This window comes from Myotis myotis, unplaced genomic scaffold (genome assembly GCF_014108235.1).
Source record: "Myotis myotis isolate mMyoMyo1 unplaced genomic scaffold, mMyoMyo1.p scaffold_m19_p_10, whole genome shotgun sequence".
NCBI classification, from domain to species: domain Eukaryota; kingdom Metazoa; phylum Chordata; class Mammalia; order Chiroptera; family Vespertilionidae; genus Myotis; species Myotis myotis.
The window spans coordinates 75,366,290-75,393,820 of NW_023416314.1; the positions used below are offsets into that span (position 1 = coordinate 75,366,290).

The 27,531-nt window shown below is 48.3% G+C and overlaps 1 protein-coding gene and 1 long non-coding RNA gene across 3 annotated transcripts in view; one reads left to right on the forward strand and one right to left on the reverse strand.

Moving 5' to 3' along the window:
* The first annotated feature begins 765 nt into the window (after positions 1-765).
* On the forward strand, positions 766-1,954 carry LOC118665164. Its single transcript, XR_004970559.1, has 2 exons — positions 766-1,020; positions 1,794-1,954. It is a non-coding gene; the product is annotated as an uncharacterized LOC118665164 (long non-coding RNA).
* The window catches only part of KIAA1549L (KIAA1549 like), a 213,206-nt gene continuing 187,450 nt past the window's right edge, over positions 1,776-27,531 (reverse strand). For both annotated transcript variants that reach the window (XM_036326286.1, XM_036326285.1), the window contains exons 17-21: positions 18,558-18,908; positions 9,706-9,803; positions 6,967-7,115; positions 5,424-5,575; positions 1,776-3,787 (exon numbers count right to left, since the gene is read on the reverse strand). In XM_036326286.1, the coding sequence (XP_036182179.1) occupies positions 3,506-3,787; positions 5,424-5,575; positions 6,967-7,115; positions 9,706-9,803; positions 18,558-18,908 (1,032 nt within the window). In that variant the 3' untranslated portion in view covers positions 1,776-3,505. The remainder of the gene's footprint in view (positions 3,788-5,423; positions 5,576-6,966; positions 7,116-9,705; positions 9,804-18,557; positions 18,909-27,531) is intronic.

Below are 27,531 nucleotides of genomic sequence, written 5' to 3' on the forward strand. Positions count from 1 at the left end.
TCACAGTTCTGGAGGCTGGGAGTTCAGACAAGGGTGCCAGCATGGTAGGGTTTTGTGAGAGACTCTGCTGGGTTGCAGACTGCCAACTGATTATTTTATCCTCACAGGCAGAAAAGAGGGCATCTCTTTTATAAGGGCACTAACCCATTCATGTGGGCTTCACCCTCATGACCTAAGGACCTCCCAAGGCCCCGCCTCCTAATACCATCACATTGGGGGTTAGGATTTCAACGTATGAATTGGGTGGGGAGAGGGCACAAACATTGCACACCATGGAAGTCCATAGCACACCATGGAAGAGGCAATTCCCGCTCCAGTAACACTGCCATCTCAGATCACAGGTACCAGGACACACAACGGACGCTTAGACATTTTCCTAAACCTCGGGATTGCCTCCCCAACACAGAGCACGGAATCTGCTGCCTCCCAGTGACAAGCTGTCATGGCCCCTCTGGCTGCCTGTTTGGGTCCATGGCATTGAGAGGAATACAGCCCTAGTCTTGAGCAGCAGTTGAGAACACCAGTTCCTTGGCAGCATTCTCTAGGAAAAGCCAAAATGCATTTCTTTTCAGACTGCAGGAAACTCACATCAAAACGAGTTCCAAAAAAATGTTTATTATGCTACAAAGGCATTGTCCTCTTTACACTTTATCTGAAGTTCTTTACACATTCCATCATCTGTTTTCCTTCACAGGAACATAGGGAATGTCTCAGATGACCCTTGTCTACTTTTTAAACCTCCTAGCATAGTTCAAGAAACCACAGACAAGCATGCGGGCAGCGTGGTGAAATGGGAAGCAAGCTGGGTCATGAATCAGCAGGCTTGGGCTGGAGCCCTGGGCAGGTCACTCCACTTCTTGGGACGCTGCTTCCTTCTCCAAGGTCACCGCCGTCTTGCGGCTTCTCCAACCGTCTGGAGGGTCGTGAGGACCACAGAGCCTCTGGGCTCTCATGGAACTCTCTTTTAACTTCCACGAGGCACTTCTGAACATCTGCCTTTTCTCTGAGCCAGCTTTCCAGGTATGTGTCCCATCCATGAGGTCAGAAGGCTCTCCAGAGAAGGGACCCCATCTTGGTCACAGGATGTCAAACAATGGCGGCTGTCAGCCCATGGGTGGGAAACCATGGACAGATGGACCTCTTTTCCATTTAAGGTTTTCCTCCCATGTACTTTCTTAAAACCGGTGGTGTCTAGTTTAAGGGAGGGGCTGATTAAGCATGCTGCATGTTTAGTTGTCTCAGTTGACTAATCCAATATTTCATGGGTTCTGTAAAGACTGCAATGATTTGTTTCTCAATCTCTCAGCAAGCTGGGGCCGCAGGCTCGTTCTCTGTAAGTTACTGGCACATCTACAGCTCAGACATTGTCTCTGAAGCATGTGCATGTATTTTAATTACACCAAGGTCTTAAAACTTCATTTCCACATATAACATTTCCAGGCATTTACCAAGCAGACAAAGTACTGGGCTGATGTCATTGCACTGATGAAAATATTAATATTATTGATAAGGCGGGACAATGTAGCTGACTCTATCAGACTCATACCATTTGCATGAAAAGGCTGAGTTTCTTTGGCTCTTTGTTCATTCAAGTGCATTGAATACCAAATTAGATAGACTTAGGCGTTGTGTTAATCTGTCAATAAAATCTTACACTGTCCATAGGGTTTTCCAAGCTGATTTAGGTTTTGGATTACAACAATTAGCCATTGGTAGAAATATACCATATATATATACACATGGAAATTACAAAAATACATTTTATTTATAGCTGATTTTTTTTTTTTTTTAAGTAACAAAAAGCTAACACTATGAAAGAACAACCAGCATACCAAAAGACTACCTAACATCATCCGAACAAGAGGCTTGTTTGGGAATTCCGTGACACGTCCTCTCCGGAACATCCCAGAAAGAGCAACTGGCCATTGGGAAATAAAAACCGCTTCTTTGAAAAGTCTGTGCTTTGACAGTCGAATCTCTCATTCTAATCAGTTCCACTCCTACTCTTCTCTCACTTTGAAATTTCCACCTTCTCTCAGTAAAGACCAAAGAAACTCGTGAGGAGAACGGAAAGACGGGCTCGGGGAATGGAGACAGCTGAAGCGAGATGGGTGTTGGGTGAAGGTAGGACAGGCCCTCGTTCTCCAAGAGACGCCAAGTGAGCCCTCAGTGTGGTGAGGGGACCCGCGCTTTCTCCCCGAGGCCACCTGAGTGAGGTCAGCAGCTGTTCGGCTTCGCGCTGACTGTGCGGCAGGTGACTCGGGGCTGGGAGGCGCTGCCCACCCAGAGCTCTGGAGGCCGACTCACCCTGGCAGGGCAGGTGATTCGCAACATCACCCTCACAAGGTCAGCAGCCTGGCCATTTCAGCGAATGTCCTCCAGTGTCCATTAACCACAGGGGGTGGGGGAAGGGGGGGACTGGCTACCTCCAAACACTTTTTAAAATGTTATTTACATTTAAACGTAAATCAACCGATTTTCTACATTCAGAAGCTTCGATAAACAGAGGCTGCAGGCTGGGGAGACTGGACCCACGCTTCCTGCTCCTAGCAGGCATCAATTACTAGCTCCTTTTGTGTCACTCGGCAGCCGAGGCTGGACGTCAGTGTTGAAAAGACAGAGATGTTTCTCATAAAATCAATGATGTATCTCTTATCCCAATAGAGAGAGAAGCTTCATTCTCAGGCCACCTTCATCGCAGGGCAAAGAAAAAGCTCCACCAGTAACTGCTTTTCTTTTGTAGGACCCTCAAAGCTCTTAGCACCGCTGTTCTTTCAGCTGGATCCCAGGTCACAGGCTACTCCGGTTCCAAGATAACAACACCTTTTCAAAAACCTGTCAACACACACCAACCATTCCCTCTCATCTTCTCTCTTTCTTGGCTTCTGCTTACTGGGGAGTGGGGGAGAGGTACAGTCATTGACAGCACTGGTTTTCATCCGATGCACCTGACCTTGAATAGGAATCTCTAAAAGAAAAGGACTCAGGTTTCTTGCCTGGAGTCAGTGCCTCCCTTCCAGACTGGAGGTGATCTTAACGAGTACAGTCATGGCTGAATGAGAGAGAGTACAGTCTGGTGCGCAATCACACGCCTGCATTGCCTTTAACACAGAAACAGTTAACATGCAGGAGTCACCAAAGATAGAGCTGTGTCCTCCACCTTCTGGCGACTTGTTGAAGTGTGGCATTGGACAGGAATCTGCAGATTAGTTAGCGTCTCTCCCGGCTAAGGCTCCGTAGGGAAATACACCGGCAGTTTAAATACAACAGAACAGCAAGCATACGGTCCCAAGCTGGGACTTCTTGACATACAATCAGTTGAACAGGCCGAGAATCCAGTCGTTCAAGAGTTTCCTCTGTTTCCCAGAAGCCCCACGGTTCACCTTTTCAGAAACGAAGGCTGAGGAAGTCTCACCCACTGACTATGCCTCAAGTCCCCACGCATTAGGCTTGAGAAGCCCAAAGACTGTTTCCTCAGAGTCTGGAAGCCCCCGGGGCTAAGGCCTTAGACCTGGAACTCGAACATGTCCGTCTGCTTCTTGGCCAGCTTGGCCACCTCTTCCCGGATGGCCTTCACCAGGGCCGCCGTGGAGATGTTGGTCAGGGGAGTGTCGGGAGGCTCGTTCTCTGCCAGGCTCTGCTGGGAGGCCGCCGTGGAGGGCACAGGGCCCTGCTCCAAGCTGGGGTGCAGGCCGGCCGGCTGGCTGTACTGCCGAGGGAGCCTGGAGGGGGAGTTCTGCTGGTAACGTGACCGGGGGTAAGCCTCGATGTACCCTGGGAGAGGGACCTGCAGAGGATGTTGGGAGACAGGGGAGGGGCCTGGGATTAGGAAGGGGCTCAAGTCATAGCATGCACCTGACACTAGAGGCAGGAGGGGACTGAGGGCAAGGGAAGAGATTCGGAAGAAAACGGAGGCCACATACCACTGTACAGATACAAAACCTGGAGTCAGATTGGTTAGAAAGTAGGTAATTTGAATATTCTCACTGGATACGCTGGTGGGAACATACCCGTGTCTACATACGAATCTACGTGGCTACCTTTTTAATATAAGCAGAATCCAGCAAACAGAAATGTTATAATCCAAAATTTACAGTATTTTGGAGGTATTTGATGGGGGAAATAACCCTACAAGCCACCAGGGACCATCTTACAGATGTCATTTTAGTATAGAGAGGCATAATAATGATGCTGAATCATTGGCTAAAGACAAATTCAATTATGCTCCTCTTTTAAAGAAGGCGGCGGAAGGATAAAATTCATTCCAGAATTTTAAAAGTGCAAGTGCATATATTTTAAAACATTTTAGAAATTCAAGGGGTAAGCTCTGATCACCAGGAAAATTAATATATGTAGAATGACTTCATCCCTGATGATGTCCCTTAGATGAGACGTCGCTACAATAAGAACAGACACTAACTCTGAGGTTGAGTCGAACCTGTAGGGGTGGCAAGTATGGACCCAGGAGTGACCCAGGCCTTGGGTGTCACCATGTTTCCTAACTCTAGAATGCTGAGACCAAACCCTAAAGTGGCATACAGAACTGGGTGCCCTCAGGGCCAGCCCAGAGAGCCAGTCTTTCTTTCTTTCTTTTTAATTTAAATTGAGACAATCTTTCTTATCCATGTTGGATGGACTCACACAAAGGGGGCTCCCCACTCTAAGGGCCATCCATGTGTGGTTTTTTCCCCCTTGGGTTTTTTTGTTTGTTTGTGTTTTCCACTTAGCACCCCTTGACAGGTGGCTCAGAGGCAGGTTTGGGTGTGACGATCTGTGCCACAAACTCCTAGTTGTAATGACGGAAGAAACCAGTGGACGATGACAAGACAGTCCTTGGCTGAAAGTCACGCAGGAAGCTCTAGGAGGTACATGCAAAGTAATTCAGTCTTGAGTTCCTACTACTTCATTTTCTGGCATTTCATGTAAAAATTTTCACAGAATTTTAAAGCTAAAAGGAACATCTTTAAAAACACTTTGGAGCCAGACAGAGGCAGGTTTGAATCCTGGCCTCAGCACCTTACAAAAGCTGTGTGGCTTTAGATTAGGCCTCAGTTTTCCTCATCCGCAAAATGGGACGCATCATGGGACTAATAACCCCTGCCTGATAGGATGGCTGTGAAGATTAAATAAGATCATATAAATAAAATACCTTTCATGGTGTCTAGCACACGGAAAATATCCCCCAAATGGCAGCCATTATACACATTTCTTTGATTCAGGAAGATGTAGAACCTGGCAGGTCTCAAGCTCCTCTGTCAAAGGACAACCCATCTTCCCACGTCTCCTTTAAAATGGCTGACTTTAGCCACCTGGCTGGTGGGAGGAGGAGTGAGATAACGACACACTCGTCTCAACCTCTCACCCCTTTTCTCCCTGAAGCGTGTCAAGCAGGTAACATTGTGGGGAATCAGCAAGGGTCTCACCGAATCGGCCCACTGGCTTGGGAGTTCGTTCTCTCCTGCATAGGACATCCAGGCCTGGCTCCTGTAGGACGAGGGGGGCGTCGGGATGAAGTAGCCGGTGAAGCCCGGTCTGTTGGCAGCTGGGATGGCGAACACTGCGGGCACCGTATTGCCTGGCATGGAGGAGATGGATGGAGAGATTAGGCCAGCACCCCACCCACTCAGCTGACATTTGCACAAGCTGAGGAAGCTGGGGAACGGGGGAGGGGGGTGGGGGAGGGGGGGCAGAGAGGGGGGGAGACAGGTCTGGTATTGGGGGAGTTGGTAATGGGGGAGCAGCAGACCTCCACCTGTAGCCTCAGCCTCGTTCACTACCCAGTCAGTGTGAAAGGCCTGATCTGCCGACTCAGCCTGTCTTTCTAGAGAAATGATCGCTCAACTCCCCTAGCTGAGCCCTCACCAACTCCCCCACCCCCAGCCCAACACCTCAGACCTGCTGACAAAGGAAAGGGCACCTCAGTGTCCAGGTGTCGCCCTCCCAGGAGGAAGGGTATTTTTAGAGAGCCAAGAAAAGAAACCAAAAGCAATGGATTCCCCCGGTGACATTTCTGGGCACAGTGAATGCTTTAATAAGCGTTGACGACTGGGTGCTTGCAGGTTTAGCCTAAAAGGTAAGGTTTGAATAAACAAAACACCAATCAGGGCATGTACAGACCTCCATGTTCATTTCAACGTTGTTGGTAATAGTAAAAAACTGGACACAACCAATACGTCCCTCGCTAGGGGAAAGGATCAACTGGGGCAGATCCGCTAAGAGCAGATCACATGGCCGTTTAAAGGAATGAACTAGATCTATGTGTCTCCAGCAACCTGGAGAAGTCTTACACACAATGCTGAACCAAGTGAACAAAGTGCAAAAGGAAATGTATAGCTTGATAGCGCTGGTGTAGATGTAAAATATATAAAGCATTCATATATGCCAGCCATTTTCAACCGGGTGTGCTATAAGAATGCTTAAAACATGCAATACCTGACTATTTAGTCAAGAGCACTGACCTCTTTTCCCTTAGATGGTCAAATTAAGAAATGACGACAGCCAACACAAAAATAGCTGTCCGGTGCTAATGAATCAAAATCAGCAAAATACGGTTTTTTGGTGTGCTGCAAAATTTTAGTCATTAGTTTATGTGTGCCACGAGATGAAAAAAGAAATTGCTGATATATACTGTTATATACATACATATGTAGCAAAAGGTTAATACCCAGGATTTAAGACTATGATTACCTCTGTAGAGAAGGGAAATTAGATGGAGATGGATCGTTGTATCTGTAATGCTTTTAAAAACAAATCATTTTTAAAAACCTGAAATCTGGCGAAATGTTAACATATACCCTGACCGAAGCATATCTTAATATTTTGTCAGATTTCAGATGTTTTTGAAAAATAAAAGGAGTGGCTCTTGGATTCCTGAGGGCAGCAGGTAGACGGTGGAGTGTGGATGTCGGGGTGGAGGGGGTGAGGTTGGGACCAGGGTCCAATGCAGGCTTTTCTTCTCTTGCCCACCTGAGTAATTTAAAGCTGACTGATCCAGCTGCGCCACGGACACGGGGCCCCTGGACACCTGGGTAAAGGAGGCGCTGTCGTGCAGATGGGCCGGCTCGGGCCCAGTGGACTCGGCCATCCTGGTCTTGCTGCCAACGTCGGAGGTGGACCTGGGTGGGCAGAGGGGCTACGTTAGCCGCTTCTGGACCATGGCTGGCTGGGCAGTCACCTTGGGGAACCCCAAATAACAAAGGGAGCCAACACGCCCAGACCAGTAACAGTCATCGTGGTGGCCCAGGCTGGAGACATTTTTATTTTAAATATATTTTTATTGATTTCAGAGTAGAAGGGAAAGGGAGTGAACGAAACATCAATGATGAGAGAGAATCATTGATCCGCTGCCTCCTGCATGCCCCACACTGGGGATCGAGCCCACAACCTGAGCATGTGCCCCGACTGGAAATCAAACCATTACCACCTGGTTCCTAGGTCGAAGGCTCAACCACTGAGCCATGCTGGCCGGGCGCTGGAGACATTATTAGATATTCAAGGTCATTACCCCCTTGAGGGTGGCTCTTGTGTCTCTGGGGAGTTCAGTGCTTAATTTCTACATAAAATTAAGCCAAGCAGTTAGCGCTGAGTATTTGCTGGGGATGGTCAACCTGGGAGGTGATGACATCATCGACAGCCAATGAGAAGGCTCCATCTGAAGTGCGAGGGTGCTCCCCCCTCCTGACACCAGGATGTGTGACCCAGAGGGCCCTGAGGACTAGTTACTGGCAGGAACAAGATGCCCAAGGCTCTGGGAAGCTCCAGGCACAGGAGCCGAGCACTCGGGCACTTCTGGGCATTATGAATAGGAACACATTTTTTTTCTGTCCCAGGCAGGCAGAGAATCTGGCCCATTTCACACATCGTATTTCCACCAAGTGCTCAGAAAGCCGAGAGTGCAGCCTGGGCTCCGTGGCCTCTCCCATTGTTATAAGGGTTAGCCTCTCCCATTGTTATAAGTGTGCATTAGCCATAGAGATGCCAGGCTGCCCTATAATTAACATGGCAGGCAGGCAAAGGCAGCCACAGCAGGTGGCAGGCCGCCAGCCCTCAGGCCACCCTCTAAGCAGAGATCGAAACCTTTGGGCTTGTAGAGTGGGCGGTGACCTCCTATTTGGCAAGGATGGCAGACAGTGCGGAAGGACATGGGAGGAGACTGCTGGTTGACAGAAGAGATGAAATAGATGCTGGGCTTTGGCAAACGTATCACAAAGGGTGGATGTGGCGCTCCGCCCAGCCAGAACCCTGGGGAGTAACTGAGGGAGGGTGGCTGCTGGAGGCTCAGCAGTGTGAGGTGGGTCTCCCTTTCTTTCTCAATCCCTCCCTCCTTCTCTGGCCTGTTCACTCCCCAGCCCTGGCCTCCCTCAGACTGTTCCCAGCATCTGCGACTCCTTCAGAAAACGCTTCCCAGGAGAATGCCTGCACCATACACTTGGTCCCCTTTGAGGAATCCCAGAGCCTCTGAGAACAGTTAGGGTATTGCTCTCATTTTACAGGTAAGGAACCAGGGACCAGAGGGACGAAGCAGTTTGCCTGGAGTTACACAGCAGGTTACTGGCAAGTCAGATGGAACCCTGGTTTGCTGCTTCTCACCCGACCCTGAGCTCGACCCTGAGCTCGGCTGGGGCCAAAAAGTGGGGTCTACACACAGTGGAGATTCTTAATCACTGGGATTGAGGGCAGGGTTGCTTCTGAGGGAAAGCCATTTTTCTTTACTGTTTTCACAAAACTCAAATCTGTGGCCCACAGACAGGGTGTGACTGGTGTGTTGGGAGAGGCTAGGGCCAGAAGGCCAGGGCAGTGGCCCGTACATACTCCTGGGACCAGTTGTTCCTCACAGCCCTGGACATGATGAGTATTTCTACCTCTCCTGGGGCTCACGGCCTTTGTGTTTCTTGTCTATCTTTATTAAAAACAGGTGCTGCCCTGGCTGGTTTGGATTAGTGGTTGGAGTGTCAATCCACAGACTGAAGGGGTGTTTGATTCCCAATCAGGGACATGTACCTGAGTTGCAAGTTCAATTCCCGGCTCTGGTCGGGAAGTGCAGGAGGCAACCAATGGATGTGTCTCGCTCTCATCGATGTTTCTCTCTCTTTCTCTCTCCCCCTCCCTTTCACTCTCTCTAAAAATCAATGGAAAAAATATCCTTGAGGGAGGATAGAGAAACAACAACAACAACAAAAACGTGTGCTTTTCATATCACAGAGCAAAGTGAATATGCCTCGCAGTGGACATACCTGAGCTCATGTGCTTTCAGCCTCTCCCTCTTGGAAGTCATGAGTTGGGGTGAGCGCTTAGACACGCTGCTCCCTGGCCTCTGGGACACCACCCCTAGTAACAAAGGGGCTTTTGGTTGTGCACACACAGCAGGAGGCAACCAGACGTGAGGCAGCTGCTGTGGTGGCCCCAGCTGGGGTCATTTTCACATGTTCGAGATCAGAGACAGAGCTTTCGGGGTATGGGGCAACGACACTGGGTTTCTTCAATTGTGGGTTCTGCAGGACTTTCTATTTACAATGACAGGAAAGTCTGTTAGCCCTCTATGGCCCCCACATCCTTCATGGTACTCAGGTGCCCCAGGCACATGGCTGTCTCTATGGGTGATGCACCAGAAAGGGGCACGGCATGAAGGAAATCTGTCAGGTCGGGGTACACAGATCCAAATCCTTCCCAAATATTCTAAACAAAGCAAACACAGGAAAGCATTACCGCCTGAGAGAAGTGACCGCTATGGGGCCAGTCCGCGGAGGTACAGGTGGAGGGGGAGAGCCCATGACCATTTCAGGAAGCTGGGAGAACCTGTAGGCCTGTGAAAGAAACAAGCAAAAGAGGGAGATCTGTTAAAACCCAGGGTCAGCCAACACACAGATTCTTCTTAAAATGGAAACAAATTTCGGAGGGGCAGGCTTTTCTTCCTTCCTCAAACTCCCCCCTTAAGATATTCCTGAAGATGTTCCCCAGCCCCCTCTTCTATCTCATCTCCTATCACTGTCCCCTTTGCTTAGGCCACTGTGGTCACAGAGTCCTTCAATAGTTCTTTGCAAAGGTGCTCTTGGCAATTGAATACTCCCAGTTCTTTCCCACCTGGGCTTTTGTAAATGTTGCTCCTTCTCCCTGGTGTGCTTTTAATGTTGCCTGTTTATTTATTATCTGCCACCAACCTAGAGTGTAATGAGGGCAGGGGCTTTGTTGCCAGCTAGCTCCTTCAGCCTGGAACAATGCCTGGTATATCAAAGACAATCCATAAATATTAGATGAACGAGCCAGTGATTGCATTTTACTCTCTCACTCATGGAAATGAGGTTTAATGGGGGAAAGCAATGGGCCTGGAATCAGGAGGTATGGGTGGAGGGCCTAGTTTGCTGATGAATAGACTTTGTGTCCCTACGCAAGACAGGTGATCTCTCTGGGCCTCAGTGTCCTCTTCTGAAATGGAGAAAAGACGCCTTGCTCAGAGGGGTACTGCGAAAATCAGGCAAGTGAGTGTATGGGTGAAGTATTTTGCAGTCTATAAAGCACTATTCAAAGATCAATGACTGGAACTGTCACCAAAGTGAAGACTTTAATCAACACTTGAGGAGGGGATAAGAGGACAACGTCAGTGATAGGATCAGAGAGCCAGGCCACAGTCTTCTTAGCAAGAGCAAATCTAGAAATGCTCTCTGGGGAGACAGAGCTTAACTTGTGATTCTCATTCATCTTTTTCCTTAGGTACCATGGCCTGCCAGATCTCTCGATGACCAGGGGACAAGGTTAAATTGAAGGCATCAGGACCAAAGGCAGCAGTAGAGGGAATCTTTAAACTAAATGAGTCTCCTCCCGTCAGCATTATGGCAGATTGTATACTCATTAGGGCCAACCCACTAAATCACAACCTGGTCCTGGATAAAACATACCTTTTAAGCACAGTGGCAATTGCAAGATGTAAGAGGAATCTCAAGGACTCCACTCCACCTTTCGTTTTTGCTTACTCCTCACTATTTCCAGTTCTGGTTTCAGCCCATAGTTCTATTTTAAGTTTGCTGAGGTGTGTGTGCGTGTCGGGGCGGGCGGGGGGAGGGGGGGGGGGGGGGGGGAGAGACCTGGTGAATTTGGCTCTTCACTTACCTGCACGATGACAGTGTGGGGACTTCCCCGAACCCTTAAGTTTTGCTGAGAATTTGAAAACCATTGTCCTGGATGTCCTTCCCGCTTTGCAATCCATTATTATCAATAAACCAACAAGTAAGGACATACCTTTCCCAAAAGAGCGAAAGGGGTTGATAGTGCCTCTTCTCTTTTCTGGCCTCTCACAGCCAGCAGAGGAGACAGGCAACCTATTTTTGTCCCTGGTTCTTGGAAGGCTTGTTCTCTAGTCAATACAGTTTCCAGCCAGGAAAAAGCTTTCTATGTCCATGGCTGTCCTGTACCAGTTCACCAGGAGAATTGATGAAAAGTTCTGAACTTTTCATCAAGTACTAAGGGAATTCCCTGCTTTGGAAAAAAGTATCCAGGTACACAGCAAGACCGTAGAAGAGATCAGAGCCCCCTTTGGGCTGTATCCTCGGGGCCTCAAACAGGCAACCTGGGTCCTGGGTCCTGCATCCCACATAGCATCTTCCTACATCCCCTCTGTGCAAGTCCCCCCCGTGGTTCAAAGTCCTCCAGGCTCTCATACTGGCTTCCTGTCTCATGTATTTGGAACCTGGCTCCCTGCTGGCTGCTTCGTGACTGGGATCCCATTGGAAGCTACTGCTCAAAACTGTTGCCTGGGTCCAAGTTTCATGATGGTGGCACAGGTTGCCCAGCTTGGTGACCAAGGACACCGTTTCTTGGAATCTCTGCCCTCTCCTAGGAAGGAGCTCAGAGATCCAGGACTCCAGGCAGCCTTTGTAAATACGTCTTAAGGAGCCTGGGTATGACTAGAGTCAGACACCCTCGGACCGGAGTTTGGTTGTAAAGTAGAGGGAAAGAAGGGGCACAGTCTGCTCCAAGTGTCAGTCCTGATGCCCCTGGGGAGGGGGGTGAGAGAGGGGTCAAGGCCAACCCCTCTAGCAATCCCAGTGGAGAGTGAGTCCAGATGAGACACGCCTGTGCTGGTCCCTCCTGTGCATGTGCATGCATCCAGGAAGAGGAATCTGGTCAAAAGCAACGTCAAGGGTAGCACTATAGGGTAACAGTCAAAGGGGCGGCCTGTGGCTAGAGGAACAGGTCAGAGGTCTCAGGTTTTCCCTTAGCAGGGGGAGGACAGGCCAACGCCAACCCACCCTCATTGGAGGCCCTTGTCCAGTTCAGAGTGGGTGTGCCAATCTCTCCGTACCTGTTGACAGCACTGGGTTTCGCCGCATGGTACGCCTTCCACTGCATGTGCTGACCCTGAGAAGACTGCGCCAGGCAGAACAGGTGTCCACCGAAAGCCACGCGCACCTATAAATAACTTCACACCCTGGTAGTTCCGTCCGTTCACCAAGAGCTACTGATAGAATATCTGGGGCTTGGCAGTCATAGAAGGTTCAAGTGGAAAGAGAGCAGGAGACACTGAGACCACACCCTTTACCTTAACAGGAGGGACACTGAACCCCAGAGAAGTAAACCGTCTCGTCAAAATCACACGGCCAGTTCAGGACACTGTCTTGCAATTCTGAGCTAAGGTGGCATGGTGCAGCGGCAGGAGTTTGGAGTCAAAGATGGGCTTGAGTCCTGCTTTGATCCTTACCAGCTGTTTGACCTTGAGCAACTTACCTTCTCATTAGGTGATGAAGGTACTAGTATAAAATCTCCATTTCAAAGGCTGTTTGAAAGACTCATTTCACATGTTACAGTAGGTACTCGGTAAGTGATATTCCCTTCCTTCTGAGACAGGATTTTTAAAAAATATATTTTTATTTATTTCAGAGAGGAAGGAAGAGGGACAGAGAGATAGAAACATCCATGATGAGAGAGAATCATGGATTGGCTGCCTCCTGCAAGTCCCCCACTGGGGATCGAGCCCACAACCCGGTCATGTGCCCTTGACCGGAATTGAACCTGGGACCTTTCAGTTTGTAGGCCGACACTCTAGCCACTGAGCTAAACCGGCTAAGGCTGAGACAGGATATTTTGACATAGTAATTGTAGCAACTAAGGTCCTCACCGCCCTCCCCACTCCCCCTCCCCCCCACACACAATTCTTAAATCCAGGGCTCTTCCCCTGCCCCAAGCAGTGAGGGCATCCCACCTTCCTGCCCCAGGGAAGGCCACAGCCAATGAAGATGGTCTAAGAGCCAGTTCCTATTGGTATTTCAAAAGCCAGAGCTATTGAACTGCAAGAGTTTAGGATTCTATCAAAAATCTAAGCCCCAAAGTGCTCAAGGTCTAATGTTGATGCCCAAACAAGAGACTTGGAAGAAGTGAGGTACATTTAGACTACTCTGCCCCTAGATTAGGCAGGGGCAGGGGAGGGGGAGGAGAGGACACAAATACCATAGCAATGTTTGAAATCCTAAAGACAAGGGACCTGCACCCACTTTTAGGAAAGCCCAGGAACCAGCAGCAGCACAGAATTCACAGAATTCCCCCACCTCCCCCAGAACACATGAGCATGGGAGGAAGAAATGGAGAGATCTGGAGAGAGCTTATTAGCAGGAGGACCAGGGCACAGCTGTGTTCTACCTGGACTATCACCTGGAGACTAGCGGACACAAGGACTTCTCAGGGACACCAGCCAGAGCACGAGATGAGGACAAACTGGGGCCAGATACTAAAGCCTTCTCCCCACCCCCTCAGCATGGTTTGGAACCCCAATCCCAATAAGCTTAACCAGGGATAGGGAGGGAGACTGCCCTGACGGACAGTAAGCTTCTGGCATGTGGAGAAGATGACATAAAAATATCGAAGGTTATGTGTCTTACACACCTGAGTTTGTGGGCTGAAATAAGTATTCTCCGGACCTCCTCTCTCCCTCCTTCTCTCTTCCCACGGAGCCCTCCTGTGTAGACTAAGGGTTTTTATTCACACGAATGATGTTTCTAAGCTCAGAGGGGCATGCATTTGCCAGATGTTGGGTGCTCAGTTGGTTTTCAAAAGGAATTTCTCAAGGCAGTCCAAAGGCAAAGATCCCTTGTTCAGGCTGACCCGGGAATGACAGTGACCCGCCGTCAATGACTCCTGAGTTGGGACAATGCCCCATGAGAGTCACCCTGGGGAGGACCCTCTCCTGATGATCCAACTCCATCAAACCACCAATGACTTTGGTGTAAACAGAGGCGAAGGGAACTCAGTAACAACTGACATTGAATTTCCCACCTACCATGACATTTGGGAACTCAGGACAGATTCAAATTTGATTTGGAGAAAACGAGAAATGTAACATTTTTTGAACACAAGAAATGATCTTTATATCTCACCATAAGCAAAGGTTTGGGAGGGGTCTTTTTATTTTGTTTTGTTTTTGAGGGGAGAGGAGGGAAAAAGAATGTAAAATTCTCAATTTCATCCTAATAGACATGTCTTCCTTACAAGGGGCAATGAAAGGAATGGACAAAATCCCCTCAAACTGGGTACGCTTCCTTATGAGAAGATCACACTGAAGTTTTGGAGATTTCAGTTCTCATAGGAGCCTGGAGGGCATCCCTCTGACTGGCCTGGCCACAGGGTGGAAAGAGAGTGGGCCTTGAAGTTAGACAGCTTGAGGTCCTAACCCCAGTTCTTCCCGTTATAGCTGTGTAACCTTGACCAGTTTCTTTACTTCTCCAAGCCTGTTTCTTCATTGAGTAATAATACTGTCCTCATAGGATGGTTGTTCGATGATAATAATGTCGACACAGCACTTAGCTCAATGTCAGGTACACAGGGAGCTCAACAGATGGCAACTGCTATTATTATTATTATCATTATTATTAATCATTATCATTGTCAGTTCTATCTGTAAAGCCTCTAGTAATTGTAGAGGGAGATGCCTTCACCTGCTACCTTTCATGGAAACCCCTTCTCAGACACCCAAGGGAGGCTGAGGGATGTTTTTACCCCCCTTGGCACAGACCCATTACAGCTGGTAGCCAAATTCGATTGGTCATTAGGTGTCGAATCCAATTTCTTCAGAGACTTAAGGGGTGAAATATGGTCAAGAGTCTCCTAAAATGCAGGGCAGAAAGAAATCCCTCGCAGCCAGCAGTCACCTTTTCCATGATATAAATGCCATCAGCGTGGCCCTGTGCATTTAAAACCACCAGCCTCCAATTATCCTCCAGCAGAGCGCAGAGCCCTTGCTTTTGGGAAGCTGAAAAGTAATCACCGTTATCCTTCTAAATTGCCATCTTTCCTATTGATTTTCTCATTATTATAGCGCAAGGGGGCCCCACAAGAACTTGGGTTAAGAACCATCATTTTGACTTGTAGGCTATTGTGCATTGTAGGCTATTTTCTCCTTTCATGAAAATAGGGGCCACATGTGCTGTTAGAAAAAAAAAAAAAAAAAAAAAAAAAAGAGAGAGAGAAAGAAAACCTTAATAACGAAAGAACTGCCTTTGATATCCTATGGGTTGGATGGCTTCCCTCTCTGTTGTGTTATTTCTCAAGCCTTTTCCTTTTTTTCTTTTTTTTTTTTTAGTGTTGTCATTTTTAAAGTATATCATGCTGATGTTTTGCCAACTGCCAACCCCATATTATGACAAAGGGAACCATCTAAGTGTTTATATGTCCCACCATGAAATTTTTAGAAGCTTTTGTTAAATCGAGCATAACGGATGTGGTTTGTGGCATCTTCTTGGCCACCATTTGTTTTAAGGCTCATCCTGTTGATTAAGCTTTTCTCTCTGAAACCCAGATCTCTGCATGGACTCCCAGAATCTGGCCTCCAGCCAAAGGGGTCCCACTGTTCTTGAGAATCATCTTTAGACATAAGTGCAGCTTCTCTGGAACTCTGAGTTGGGGCACCCAGAGCATGTGCTGAAAGGAATTTCACAGAATAGGAGGAGAAGACATCATCTCAGAACTGTTGGGGGAAAGGGATATAACTAGTAGGACCCACTGCAAAGGAGAGGATATTTTTTATATTAATGACTAGCATTTATCGAGTAATTCAATGTGCTAGGAACCATGTAAAGCACTTTAATTAATATCGGCAAATGACTACTGGATGCTGACTAGGTGCCAGGACTGTGCTAAGCACGGTACCTGGATTTCATCCTCCCTGCAGCCCTCTTGTCCTCACCACTTAATGACTGAGGAATCTGAGGCTCAGAGTTGTGGTCACTGGCTAAGGTCATTCACCTGGAAAGTGCCATTCTACTCTGGACTTGGGGGGGGGGGGCGGGAATCCTGGGACATGGAGCTCAGGAGGGATGAACCAATGAAACCGAAGTCAGTGTGAATCACTATAGAATGGGTACAGGTAACTTTTCTCAGGGGACAGACACTTAAGAGGTAGTATATACAGGGTGGGGCAAAAGTAAGTTTACAGTTGTTTGTATGAAAAGTAACACTATCATGAATAAATAATAACACAAGAATTAAGTGTTTTGAGTACTCACAACCTTAAGCCTACTCACCCCCACCCCGTGTGTGATAAGATTAGTGTTTTCTAAATCTCAGTGAGGAGGTTCGTTCTTACCCCATAAAAGTGGGTACTAATTTAATGCTCAATTAGTAGAAAACTGTAATATGACTACCACGGGAAAATATATCAAGGTGATAGGTTTGTAAGGTTGAGTGGTAATTTTTTAAATTTTCTGAAAAAAGGATTGGGACTCTAGACGATGGCAGCTGGGCCAGTGGTGGCCCCAGAGTTGTGTCGCCCTTCCGGAAGGCAGCACTTCTTGACCATAGCCAGCAAGGTTCCCTGACAGCAGAGATGAAGTCGTATTCCTGAGATCTGGACATGGCCCTAAAGCCCTGTTTTAGCTTAAGAATGACATAAGAAATTTTGCATTACTCCACCCTTCTCTCAGAAAATGGGATGCAAAAAAGATGCCCCATGTTCATCCTGTTTCCTTTATTGACTGTTCTCTCTGGATTTGCATATTGCAGACTAAGAAAGATGACTTTGACACCTAACAGTTCTTCTGATAATGTCTCACTTTGCCCAACTTGGCTTTTTCTAATGAAAAGACCCTGTGGACCAGCAAACAAGTATTCTGGCCCATCTGGCTTCTCCTTGCAGGTTTGTGAATTAATAATTGTTCTGAGCTTAATCAGCACGAGTCAGAGTCCCCGCATCTGACCACGCTGGAGCGAAGGGACAAAACAGAAATTCTGTACCCGCAATGATGATGACCTCACCCAAGCATAGCCTCAGAGGTTCAGTTTCAAATAAACTTTGGTCTCTCCTGCTAATGCTTAATCAACGGGGAAGGTTAGGCTGGAGAATGACATGCTAGGAATGACATGCTAACATGTTTGATGTTTTCACAAGGCTCTACAAGTCCACAGGCTACAGAAAATGAGAGAAATGATATGAATGGCAAGGCAGCACGAGGCAGAAAAACATGCTGGTTAAGAATATGGGCTCTGGCGCCATACTGCCTGGTCTTAGGCCCTGGCTCTGCCCCTTTCCGGCTGTGTGACTTGAACAAACTGTAATCTCAATTTCTTCATCTGTAAAATAGGGATAAAACTAGTACCTGTGTCAGAGGCTTGTAGTAAGAACTAAAAAAATGTGCTAACACACACATGACACCTAGATCAGGTCCTCGCAACAGTGAAACACAACAAATGTTAGCTTTTATTATGTAATTACATGTCACTATGACAATTTATAAAACTCTATTAATGAGTAATCCTTGGGGATAGGCCATGAAATATTACAAAGGTGGAATCTATACATGTACAAGGCATCGTCTATTATGGTGTATGGCTTATAAAACTAAGTCTTTTTTAAAATAAAAAGATATGTGTAGATACTATGATAATGAACACAATGCACACTAATTAAAATTGTTGTTTATTCATGGAAGCTTTGGTCATTGGGTGCTTTCCCAGCTACTGATGTGCAGTTACCAAATAATGAAATAAACATGACTGACACTTCTATAGCATTTACTGTGTGCCTGCATTCTTCTAGTATCTGGTATATATCAACTGGTTTACTCTTCACAATAACCCTAGGAAGTAGGTTATTTTCATTTGCTGATTTCATCTGTAGAGAACTTAAGTGACATCCCCAAGTGACAAAGCCAGTGAGTGGTAGAGCTGGGATTCAGAGTCCAGCCCCCTGCCTCCAGAGCGTCTGCTCTGACTCACCACGCTACACAGACCCCTAACATGCAGTTCTGCCATGTGTTTGACATTGAAAATGGGTCCTCACACTTGGAAATGTAGGAAACCATCAGTGCACAAGAATGAGGTCAGCCCTTCACAGGTGGGACAATAGCAAAGGAAGTTTTTTCCGAAGGGTATTACAGTTGGATATTAGGGCGGGTATGTCCAGAGGACTCAAAGGCTTAGGCCTGGACCATGGGTGGAGGACAGGATGAGAGCCCAGCAAAGTCCCGTCTCCAAATTCCAAGGTGACTTATCACTAGACGCCCCCCGTCGGAGACCCCCTGTTGGAACACCTGGGGCAGGACTGACCTGATAATAGCCAGCGGGCAGGATGTCTGACTTACCGGCCGGGGCAGACTGTACTGGTACATTTCTGGGCGGTAGGTCGGCACCCACTGCACCCCAGCTCTGGGCCGCGTCATGGTCCCCGGGGCGCTGGTCACCACCTCCGAGTAGGGCAGGTGCTGTGTTGAGCCGTAGGCCTCTGGGTGCCGGCTTTGGCCCGCGTGGCCCGCGGACGCTAAGCTGAAGGCCTCCTCCAGCAGCATGTGCATCTGCTGCCGGACCTCGTCGATGGAGGGCTGGGAGCTCAGCGTGGACGTCTCAGAGTGGCCCTTCACCTGCCGCGACCTGGCGTAGCCCCGCGGCTCGTTAACTCTGTCAATGTTGGTTTCCTCTATGATTTCAGGCTCAGTCTGTGGGATCAAACAAATGCCCACGGATTTGTTAGTTCACTTTCCTTTTCATTTATGCTGCCTATAACGTGCTGCCTATCACTGTCCAGGTTGGACCGGTGATATCAGGCATGTGTGCCCTATCCAGGAATTCACATGATGGGTAGTCAGCTATCATTGCATCCGTAAGGCCACACTCAGCTATCCCTGTGCACTTCACTTATCCAGAGATCGAGCAGTGCCACGGCTTTACTAATGAGCATAATGACCTTGAGAAATGGCTTTTCAATGATGACATGAATGGTATTTTCTAAAACCTTTCAGAGACATTCTCTGCCCCTATGCCTGTTAGGTACGAGAATCTAGAGCAGGGGTAGGCAAACTTTTTGACTCGAGGGCCACAATGGGTTCTTAAACTGGACCGGAGGGCCGGAACAAAAGCATGGATGGAGTGTTTGTGTGAACTAATATAAATTCAAAGTAAACATCATTACATAAAAGGGTACGGTCTTTTTTTTTTTTTTAGTTTTATTCATTTCAAACAGGCCAGATCCGGCCCGCGGGCCGTAGTTTGCCCACGGCTGATCTAGCGTGTTCTGCAGTCTATACTCCAAGGCTTGGCACTCTAGATTCTAACTCTAAATGTCCTTGGTCAAGCCACTGGTTAGCAAATTGCTGGCTGCCTGATGCCAATTTCAGAAAGAATAATAAAACCTGCCTCTAGTCATGGTTTGGTTCCTGATCAGGGTACATGTCTGGGTTGCGGGCTCAATCCCCACTGTAGGACATGCAGGAGGCAGCTGATCCATGATTCTCTCTCATCATTGATGTTTCTATCTCTCTTTCCCTCTCCCTTCCTCTCTCTAAAACCAATAAAAAATATATTAAAAAAAAAAACAAAACAAAAAACCTGCCTCTAGATCACCGATGTCAAGGTGTGCACACTGAATCAGAAGCTCCGGGGGCAGAACACTGCATCTGTACCTTAACAAACCCACCCAGAGATCCTGATGCCTGGTGAAGTTTGAGACGCAGGATCTAGAATGTTCTCCTGCCTTTCTCCAGGGAACCTTTCATTTAGGGAGTAGCCATGGTATCTACATGGGCAGAGAGCTAGGACTTTATCAGCTTCCAGAACAGGCTGCATGGACTGTCTTGTGCTTGCCTGTCAATGAATGCTTATTTTTATGGTTGATTTTTATTTAATGGTTGATTTTTTTACAGAGAGAGAAGGGAGGGAGAAAGAGACAGACAGACATCAATTTTTGTTGTTCCACTTATTTATGCATTCATTGGTTGATTCTTGTATGTGCCCTGACTGGGGATCAAACCCAGCTTCATTGGTGTTTTGGAATGACGCTCTAATCAACTGAGCTACTCGGCCTGGATCATGTGTGGAGGCTGTTAATGAATGCTCATTTAACAAGTCTTCATTTGTGGCAGATTTTGGTCTGAGACTGGCTTTTGTGACCACCTAATGGTGAGGCTGTGGGAGAGTAGTTAATCCACAACCATTCCAATTGTGCCTGTGGATACCATTGTGGATGATCATAGGATAGCTTATGAAAAATCCCAAATTGGGAAAGAGCTTGTAGCATCTGAGAAAGAGAAAAGTGGACTGTTATGGGCTGAACTGTGTCCCCACCCCAAATTCATACGGTGAAGTCCTAACCACCAGCACCTTAGAATGTGACTGTATTGGGAGACAGGGTCTTCACAGAGGTAACTAAGTTAAAATGAGGTCATCAGTACGGCCTAATTCAGTATGATCTCTAAGAGGAAATTCGGACACAGACATATGAAGAGGGAAGACAGTGTAAAAACAGGGAGATCACGGCCATCCATAGGCCAAGGAGAGAGGCCTAGATCACACCTTCCCTCACGGCCCTCAGGAGGAACCAATCTGCCAGCACAGCACTGACTTGATTTCAGACTTCCAGCCTCCAGAACTGTGAGAAAATAGGTTTCAGTTGTTTTCGTTGTCAGGTTTGTATTACTCTGGTATGGCAGCCTGAGCTGATGAACACATGGACCATGTGGCTGAAGCCCTGGCTGTCAGGAGATGGGGCTGGAGAGGCAGGCAGGGGCCCGATTACAGACCGTCTTAAAAGCCATGGCCAGAAGGTTCAACTGTTTTCAAAGGGCAGTGGAAATCTCTGGAAGAATTTTGAGCAGAGGAGAAGTGTGACTGAAATTCATGGGAGGTCAGTGAGAAGACTCTTACAGTAATCCAGGCAAGAAGAGATGGCAGGGTCTTGGGTGAGATAGACACGGACAAAGATGTGGGTGAGTTCACAATATACTTTGGAAGGGTGTTGACATGATTCAGTAGATGAGGTTAGATGAGGTGTGGGGATGAAGTAAAAAAAGGAGTCAAGGCTGAGACCCTTTATTGAGAACAGGTATCTTGCTACAATGGGTCTCCTAATGCTCTCTGAGCTCCCCAAGCATAGGTCTTCCTCTGGGCCTTTCCACTTGCAGTTCCCTCTGCCAGGAATGTTTTTCCCCCTGAGGGTCAGCCTGGCTGGGTCCCTCCTTTTAGGTCTCTGCTCAAAAGTCATTTCCCCAGAGAGCCCTACCCTGGCCGACCTGTGAAAAGCACCTCCTGCTATTCTCCACCACCTTGCCTTGCTTTATGCTCCTCTATGGCATTTCTGACATTGCAGAATACAGCAATGTGTCCACATGATTATTATCTGTCCCCTTAATATAAATTCCATGAAGACAGGGATTTTGTCATGTTTTCTGTTGTATCTCAGAATGGCAAATACCAGGAATTTAAGAAATCAGCTGATCAATGGTTCTCTCTCATCACTGGTGCTTCTATCTCTCTCTCCCTCTCTGAAATCAGTAAAAATATTTTTAAAAAATACAGCCTGGAGAATTTCTGCCCAAAAGTCTTCAATAGTAAAAGACGTTTATGTGTCTAAAATGAATGAGACAATTTTATTTAAAACTAGAGGCCTGGTGCATGAATTCGTGCACCAGTGGGGTTCCTCGGCCTGGCCTGTGGGATCGCACCGAAACCAGCTCTCCAACATCCCCCAAGGGGTCCCAGATTGCCAGAGGGTGTGGGCCAGGATGAGGGATCCCACCAGTGCACGATCCAGGCTGGGGAGGGATGCAGGAGGTTGGCCAGGTGGGGAGGGACTGCAGGAGGGCTCCAGGCATGTCCGGCCTGTCTCGCTCAGTCCCGATCTGCCGGACCCCAGCAGCAAACTAACCTACCAGTCAACTGTCTGCCCTCTGGTGGTCAGTGCACATCATAGCGAGTGGTTGAGCGACCTTAGCATATCATTAGCATATTACACTTTGATTGGTTGAATGGACGACTGGACACTTAGCATACTAGGCTTTTATTATATAGGATGGAGTTGAAGAGGAGGAATGAAGGACTCTTGAAGCCATGCATTCTAGAATTTCTTGAGTTATGAGCCCCAAAGAAGATCGATGTCTTACACAGTCCTCCTTTCCAGGATACACACGTGTGTGCAGTATCACATTGCTTCACCCAGGCACTTCATTTCTGAATCACAAGAATTTGAAGGCTCTCTCCAAAATGTGCCTCAAGGCAGTGATTTTCAGCTCAGTGTCAACCACAGTTTCACCCAGCAAGGAGAACAGATTCTGAACAAACTCCGCCACTTCACAGCAAAGGCCAAGTAGGGGTTTCAGCGAGATAGATTTCTGGCCCATCTGGCCATGATGGATGGCTCTGGCTCCAGGCCCATTTTTCTCCCCAACAAATAAGGTCCTTTGGGCAACATAAAACAGTGCTGCTTCTCTGCCTTTAATGCCCGCTCGGGCTGCTTAACAGCCTCCTGGCAAGTGCTGCCTGTCACTGGGAAAGCAGAGACATATTTACAAAGCTGCTTGTGGAAACCAAGCTTCAGGGAGTTTCTTCTTCCTCTGTGGGGAGAGGAGCTCTCAGGGCACTGGGGCGCTCAGCAGTTCCTCCCGAGCCTGCATCTCAAAGCTTCTCTGACCATAAACTGATACTGCCTCTCAGAACAGGGAGGGGGCCCACTTCCCTTCCGCCACAGGTGTGCAAATGGAATTTTAAAAACTCTCAGCAAATTTTCTAATTTCACTCTGATTGCTTTCCAAAGGATGACCCACAACCACGTTGAAGCTGGAAGGACATGAAAGCAGCACGCTGTTTCTGCATCTTAGGTGAGGGGAAATGACATGACAGGGTCTCTCGTAGATTTCTAAGCAGAGGGGCACTTTTTATCGCACTGAGATTAGGGGTGGGCAGTCAAGAGTAAAAGAACGTGTTTCCATGTCCTCGGCAAGTGGGCAAGTCTCAGCATTACTCACTGCTCCCAAAGCAAACCTTCTCCATCCTGCAGGAGGAGCTTCAGGCTCCGTCCTCTTGTCTTTCCCCCTTAACCTGCTGCCTCCACAGAGCGGTGGGAACTCAATTACAGAGGAAGTCCCCACGTCCCATTTAACTTAAGTTACAATGACTGGCTGTCCTGTGTGACCTTAGCGATCACCTTGGCAGTGTGGGGGTAATGGGGGAAGGTCTTGGCACCCTTTGCAGAGCCCTTCTGCAGTCCCATCATGCTGGAGAAAGGCACCACTTGAAAAATACAATCTTCTCTTTGGCGCGAGACAAAATTCATATCAGTTCTGAGATGTCGAAAGTGTTAGAATGGAAAAGAAACAGGAAAAAAGTGTATCCCTCTCTCACCCCCATAGATTCTGTTAGCCAGAGTGTGACAGCTCATTTAATTCTCACAAGGACTCTATAAGCAGGTACCATTTGTATCTCTACTTTATAGATGGGAAAGTAAAGCACAGAAGGTGAAGTAATTGGCCCAAATTCACACTGCTATACTGAGCTGGAACTTGAATGCAGCCCAGCTCCAGAGGCTAGGAGCATAACTGTCCCATAGTAATTCTGTGAACACTGGGAATAATCTATGAGCCACTGTCCATTAATTAAAAATACCTTTTAAAAAGGAATCAACCTGAAAATAAACACAAAACAGCGGCTTCTCTCGTGGGAAGCTATTTTGCTTCTTGGTTTTGAGGCGAGTCATCACCTGCTTTTTCCCGTCTTCATAGCTGAGTGGGCACTGCAGGTGGCTGGAGACAGAGGGTCAACCTTGAGAGTCAGCACTGCTCCATAACCAAACAGCCTCTCCCACTACCAACTCCCACCTGCTTTTTCTCCTTTTGAAAAATCCACAGACTCACAGAACCCCTCTCTGTCATTCTCTCTGCCTCTGAAACACAATCTCTAACTTCAGCCAGGGCTTCCCAAGCCCCCCGGGGAATAGTGGTCATTGGCTCATCGCCACGCTGATCCTTCCCTTTACTGAGGGAGGGTCGACGCAAGATGAGAGGCTGAAATGGAGGGAGGACTGACAGGGAGGATTATGTGGTTTTGCCCCTTAAAAAGCCCAACCACCAATGTTCTTCAAGTACGGGGCCCTGTGTCTCAGGGGGTCTAAGCTGGCGCAGCTCCATTGGTGAGGTCTGACTGAGTCAAATCAATCCGCGTAAGCCTCCTCCTCCTCCTCCTCCTCCTCCTCCTCCTCTTATCCTCGCTGCTACAGTGATTGATACAGGGGTGGGCCGTTGACCTAAAGTGGCTCAGTTAGAGTAAAACCTATAAATCTTGTTTCACATTTGGGAAGGGAAATTCTCTTCTTGTGTTGGTCAAAGCAGCATGTATATAGATGTGAGGCCCTAGGGCCTAGCCTGTGCAGCCATTTCCCACCAGAGACAACCAACCTGCAGACAAGGCCAACACATGAAGAGGACAGTGCTGCCCGAGGCAGAGAAATGAACCAGAGCCCCAACCACACCATGCCCGGAGTCACGGTGCCCAACACATTCCCTTAATGACTTCAGATAGTTTGAGTTGGGTGAGCTTTCTGTTCTTTTAGCCAAAGCATCCTAACTGATAACCACCATTTAGACTTAACTTTAAACTGTAGTAACATCCTCCTGTCTATACTCCTCCTAGGTAAATGTTTATACATAGTTCAGAGTTATAAATCTGCCCCCTATTTTCAGGTCTCAGCACCGGAGTCACCTCTTCTGGCCGACACACTTGTTTGTTCATTTGCTCAGCAAAGACAGACACTGCATCTACTACGCGCCAGTTCCTATTCCGGGTGCTGAGGTTTCCAGCATGAATAAAACATGATTCCTGTCCTTGAGGAGTCCGATGGGGGAGTAATGTACATAAACCTGCTTCCCAGCTGGAAGACAGGGAGTGAGAGCTTTGATTGGAGTGAGTCCCAGGAGCGACTGGAACAGAAAGGACAGGCATCTAAGTGAGACCCACGGAGATAAGGGGTCGGAAAAGATTCTGGGGGAGATGATGTTCAGCCGAGTTCTGAAAGCAATGCCTGGACAGGCGGTTCTCACCTGGGAACGGAGTTTGCCCCAGGGTACATTTGGTAAGGTCTGAACACAGTTTTGGTTGTCACAATGGGGAGGTGCTACAGACACCTAGTGGGTAGAAGCCACGGATGCTGCTAAACATCCTATGATGCACAGAACAGCCCTCCAGACAAAGAATCATCCAACCCCAATGTCCATAGTGGCGAGGTTGAGAAACCTTGTCTGCATGGAGCAGATTGGAAGGAATGTTCTGAGCACGTGCAAAGACACACATACACAGACGGGACTCCACACGACGAGTCTGGGAAGGGCACGTGGGGTGGAGCCAAGAGGTGGCGAGCTTTGGTAGAAGGGCAGGCCAGGGCCAGCCAGACCAGGTGAGTCCTGAGGCAGAAGCTTAGAGTTTGAGTCTATTCCCCGAAGCTGTGGGAGCCACTGAAGGATGTTATACGAGGGTGTATGGTTTTGAATTCCTCTGGCAGTTATTTGACGGCTTCAGCAGGTGAGTACTGGGGACTGGAACCGGCGGAGGCTGTGGGACAGACGGGCTCGAACCTTCAGAAGGACTCCCTGCTCCCACCCCAGGTCACTGCCACAGCAGAGTGTGTGTGTGTGTGTGTGTGTGTGTGTGTGTGTGTGTGTGTGTACCTGTGTGTCCATAAAAGTACCTTGGACAAGCACTAGAGCTAATCCATCTTTCTCTTCTCCATGGAGCCTCCCACAGGTAGTACACGTGGGGCTTAGATGCTAACGCCAGCGGAGAGGTAAATATTATCATGTATAGTACAACCTTTGAAAATCCTTAAAGGGGCCACACAGTACACATACAAGGCTCAGGGATACAACCTTATAAAGAAATATGCAAAAAAATAATATTTAAATTACCTTTTTCCTTTGTCTTTCAGGGCCTATGCTGTTGAATTTTCCTATGTTCATTGCAGATATGATGCAATGATTCCACTGCACTCAATACATGTTTGCTGGAGGAAATGAAAGGGAGAGCAGTTCCCAAGGGGTGTTCTCATTTGCCTGCTGGCCTCTGGCTCCTGCAGGGGTTTGGAGGCCACACGTGGGCCAAGGAGAACCAGGGTTGGGGGACTAGCGCAGAGAGGACAGACACTGTGCTGTGCTGCTCAGGACCGTGGAGCGCGCTCCCCCAGCTCCGGGCGCACTGCCAGCTGCTCCGCTATCGACTGGGAATTGACCTTGTTACTCAGGACAACTCTGCAGGGCCATGCGAGCTCCAGAGCTCCCCACGGATACCTTGGAGTATCTGTGCATGGCCCAGCTTTGAACTCTGCCCAATCCTGCTTCCCCTACAGGTATTCATACCAAGAGCATGCTGGCCTGCAATAAGCGGCTACACTGGTCAAGAGGCGGGGGTGGGGGGGAGGCCGGTAAAGAGTAGGAGCAGGCGGCATCCAGATCCCAGGAATCAGAGAACGAGCAGGCAGATGGCACTGTGCGCTCACGACAGAAGGAAGCTGCTTGTCTCCTGCCCAGTGGGAAACTGCCCATGCTGGGGGAGGTCCTGGGCCTACAGGGAAGGCCTGGCTCTGAGTGAGGCCACTGGGCCATCCTGAAACCTGGCCTGCTCCCTCCTAAACCTGCCTCCTGCCCCTCTTCCCCACTTGCCATCTTTGCAGGGTTAACAAGTGTCTTTCTGGGCAGCCACCAGCCAGGTGAGATACTGCCTACACCCAAAGGCTCCCTTCACCACCAAACACCTCCACCTCTGCCTCAGGCTCAGTGAGGGACCCTGATTTCTGATGATCATGCATTTCCTTTGGATTAAAAGCCTCTGTTAAAAAATACAATGCACTATAAATTAACTTAAGATAACAGATGAAGCCAGGGCTATTAATAGCTGAAACAGCTGGCAGAGGTAGGAAATTGAAGGCTGAGATGGGAGACACATGCAACACGGTTCTAGGTGGGATGATGAGGGGGTGTTGTCACGGTCGGGGGAGTGGGGTCAACACAAGAGCACCTAGTTCTTAGGGCAGCAGCAGGTTGAGGCGAAGGACAAAGCCTCCAAATCCAACCATTTGCCTCTCAATGAAACTAGAAGTTGATTGTACCTTGTACGGGGAACACCATGAGCTGCCAGGACATTCCTGTGCTTTGCCCTGGCCTCTGACCGTCATGCCGAAGCGGTAAGATGCTCGGGGAGGGTGGGAGTGGGCGAGCAGGAGAGAGTCCTGTTACTAATGGGATTTACAAATGTACCTAGAAGGCCCCAGACTTGCTATAGGCTATTGCAGGAGTGGGGGGGCGGGAG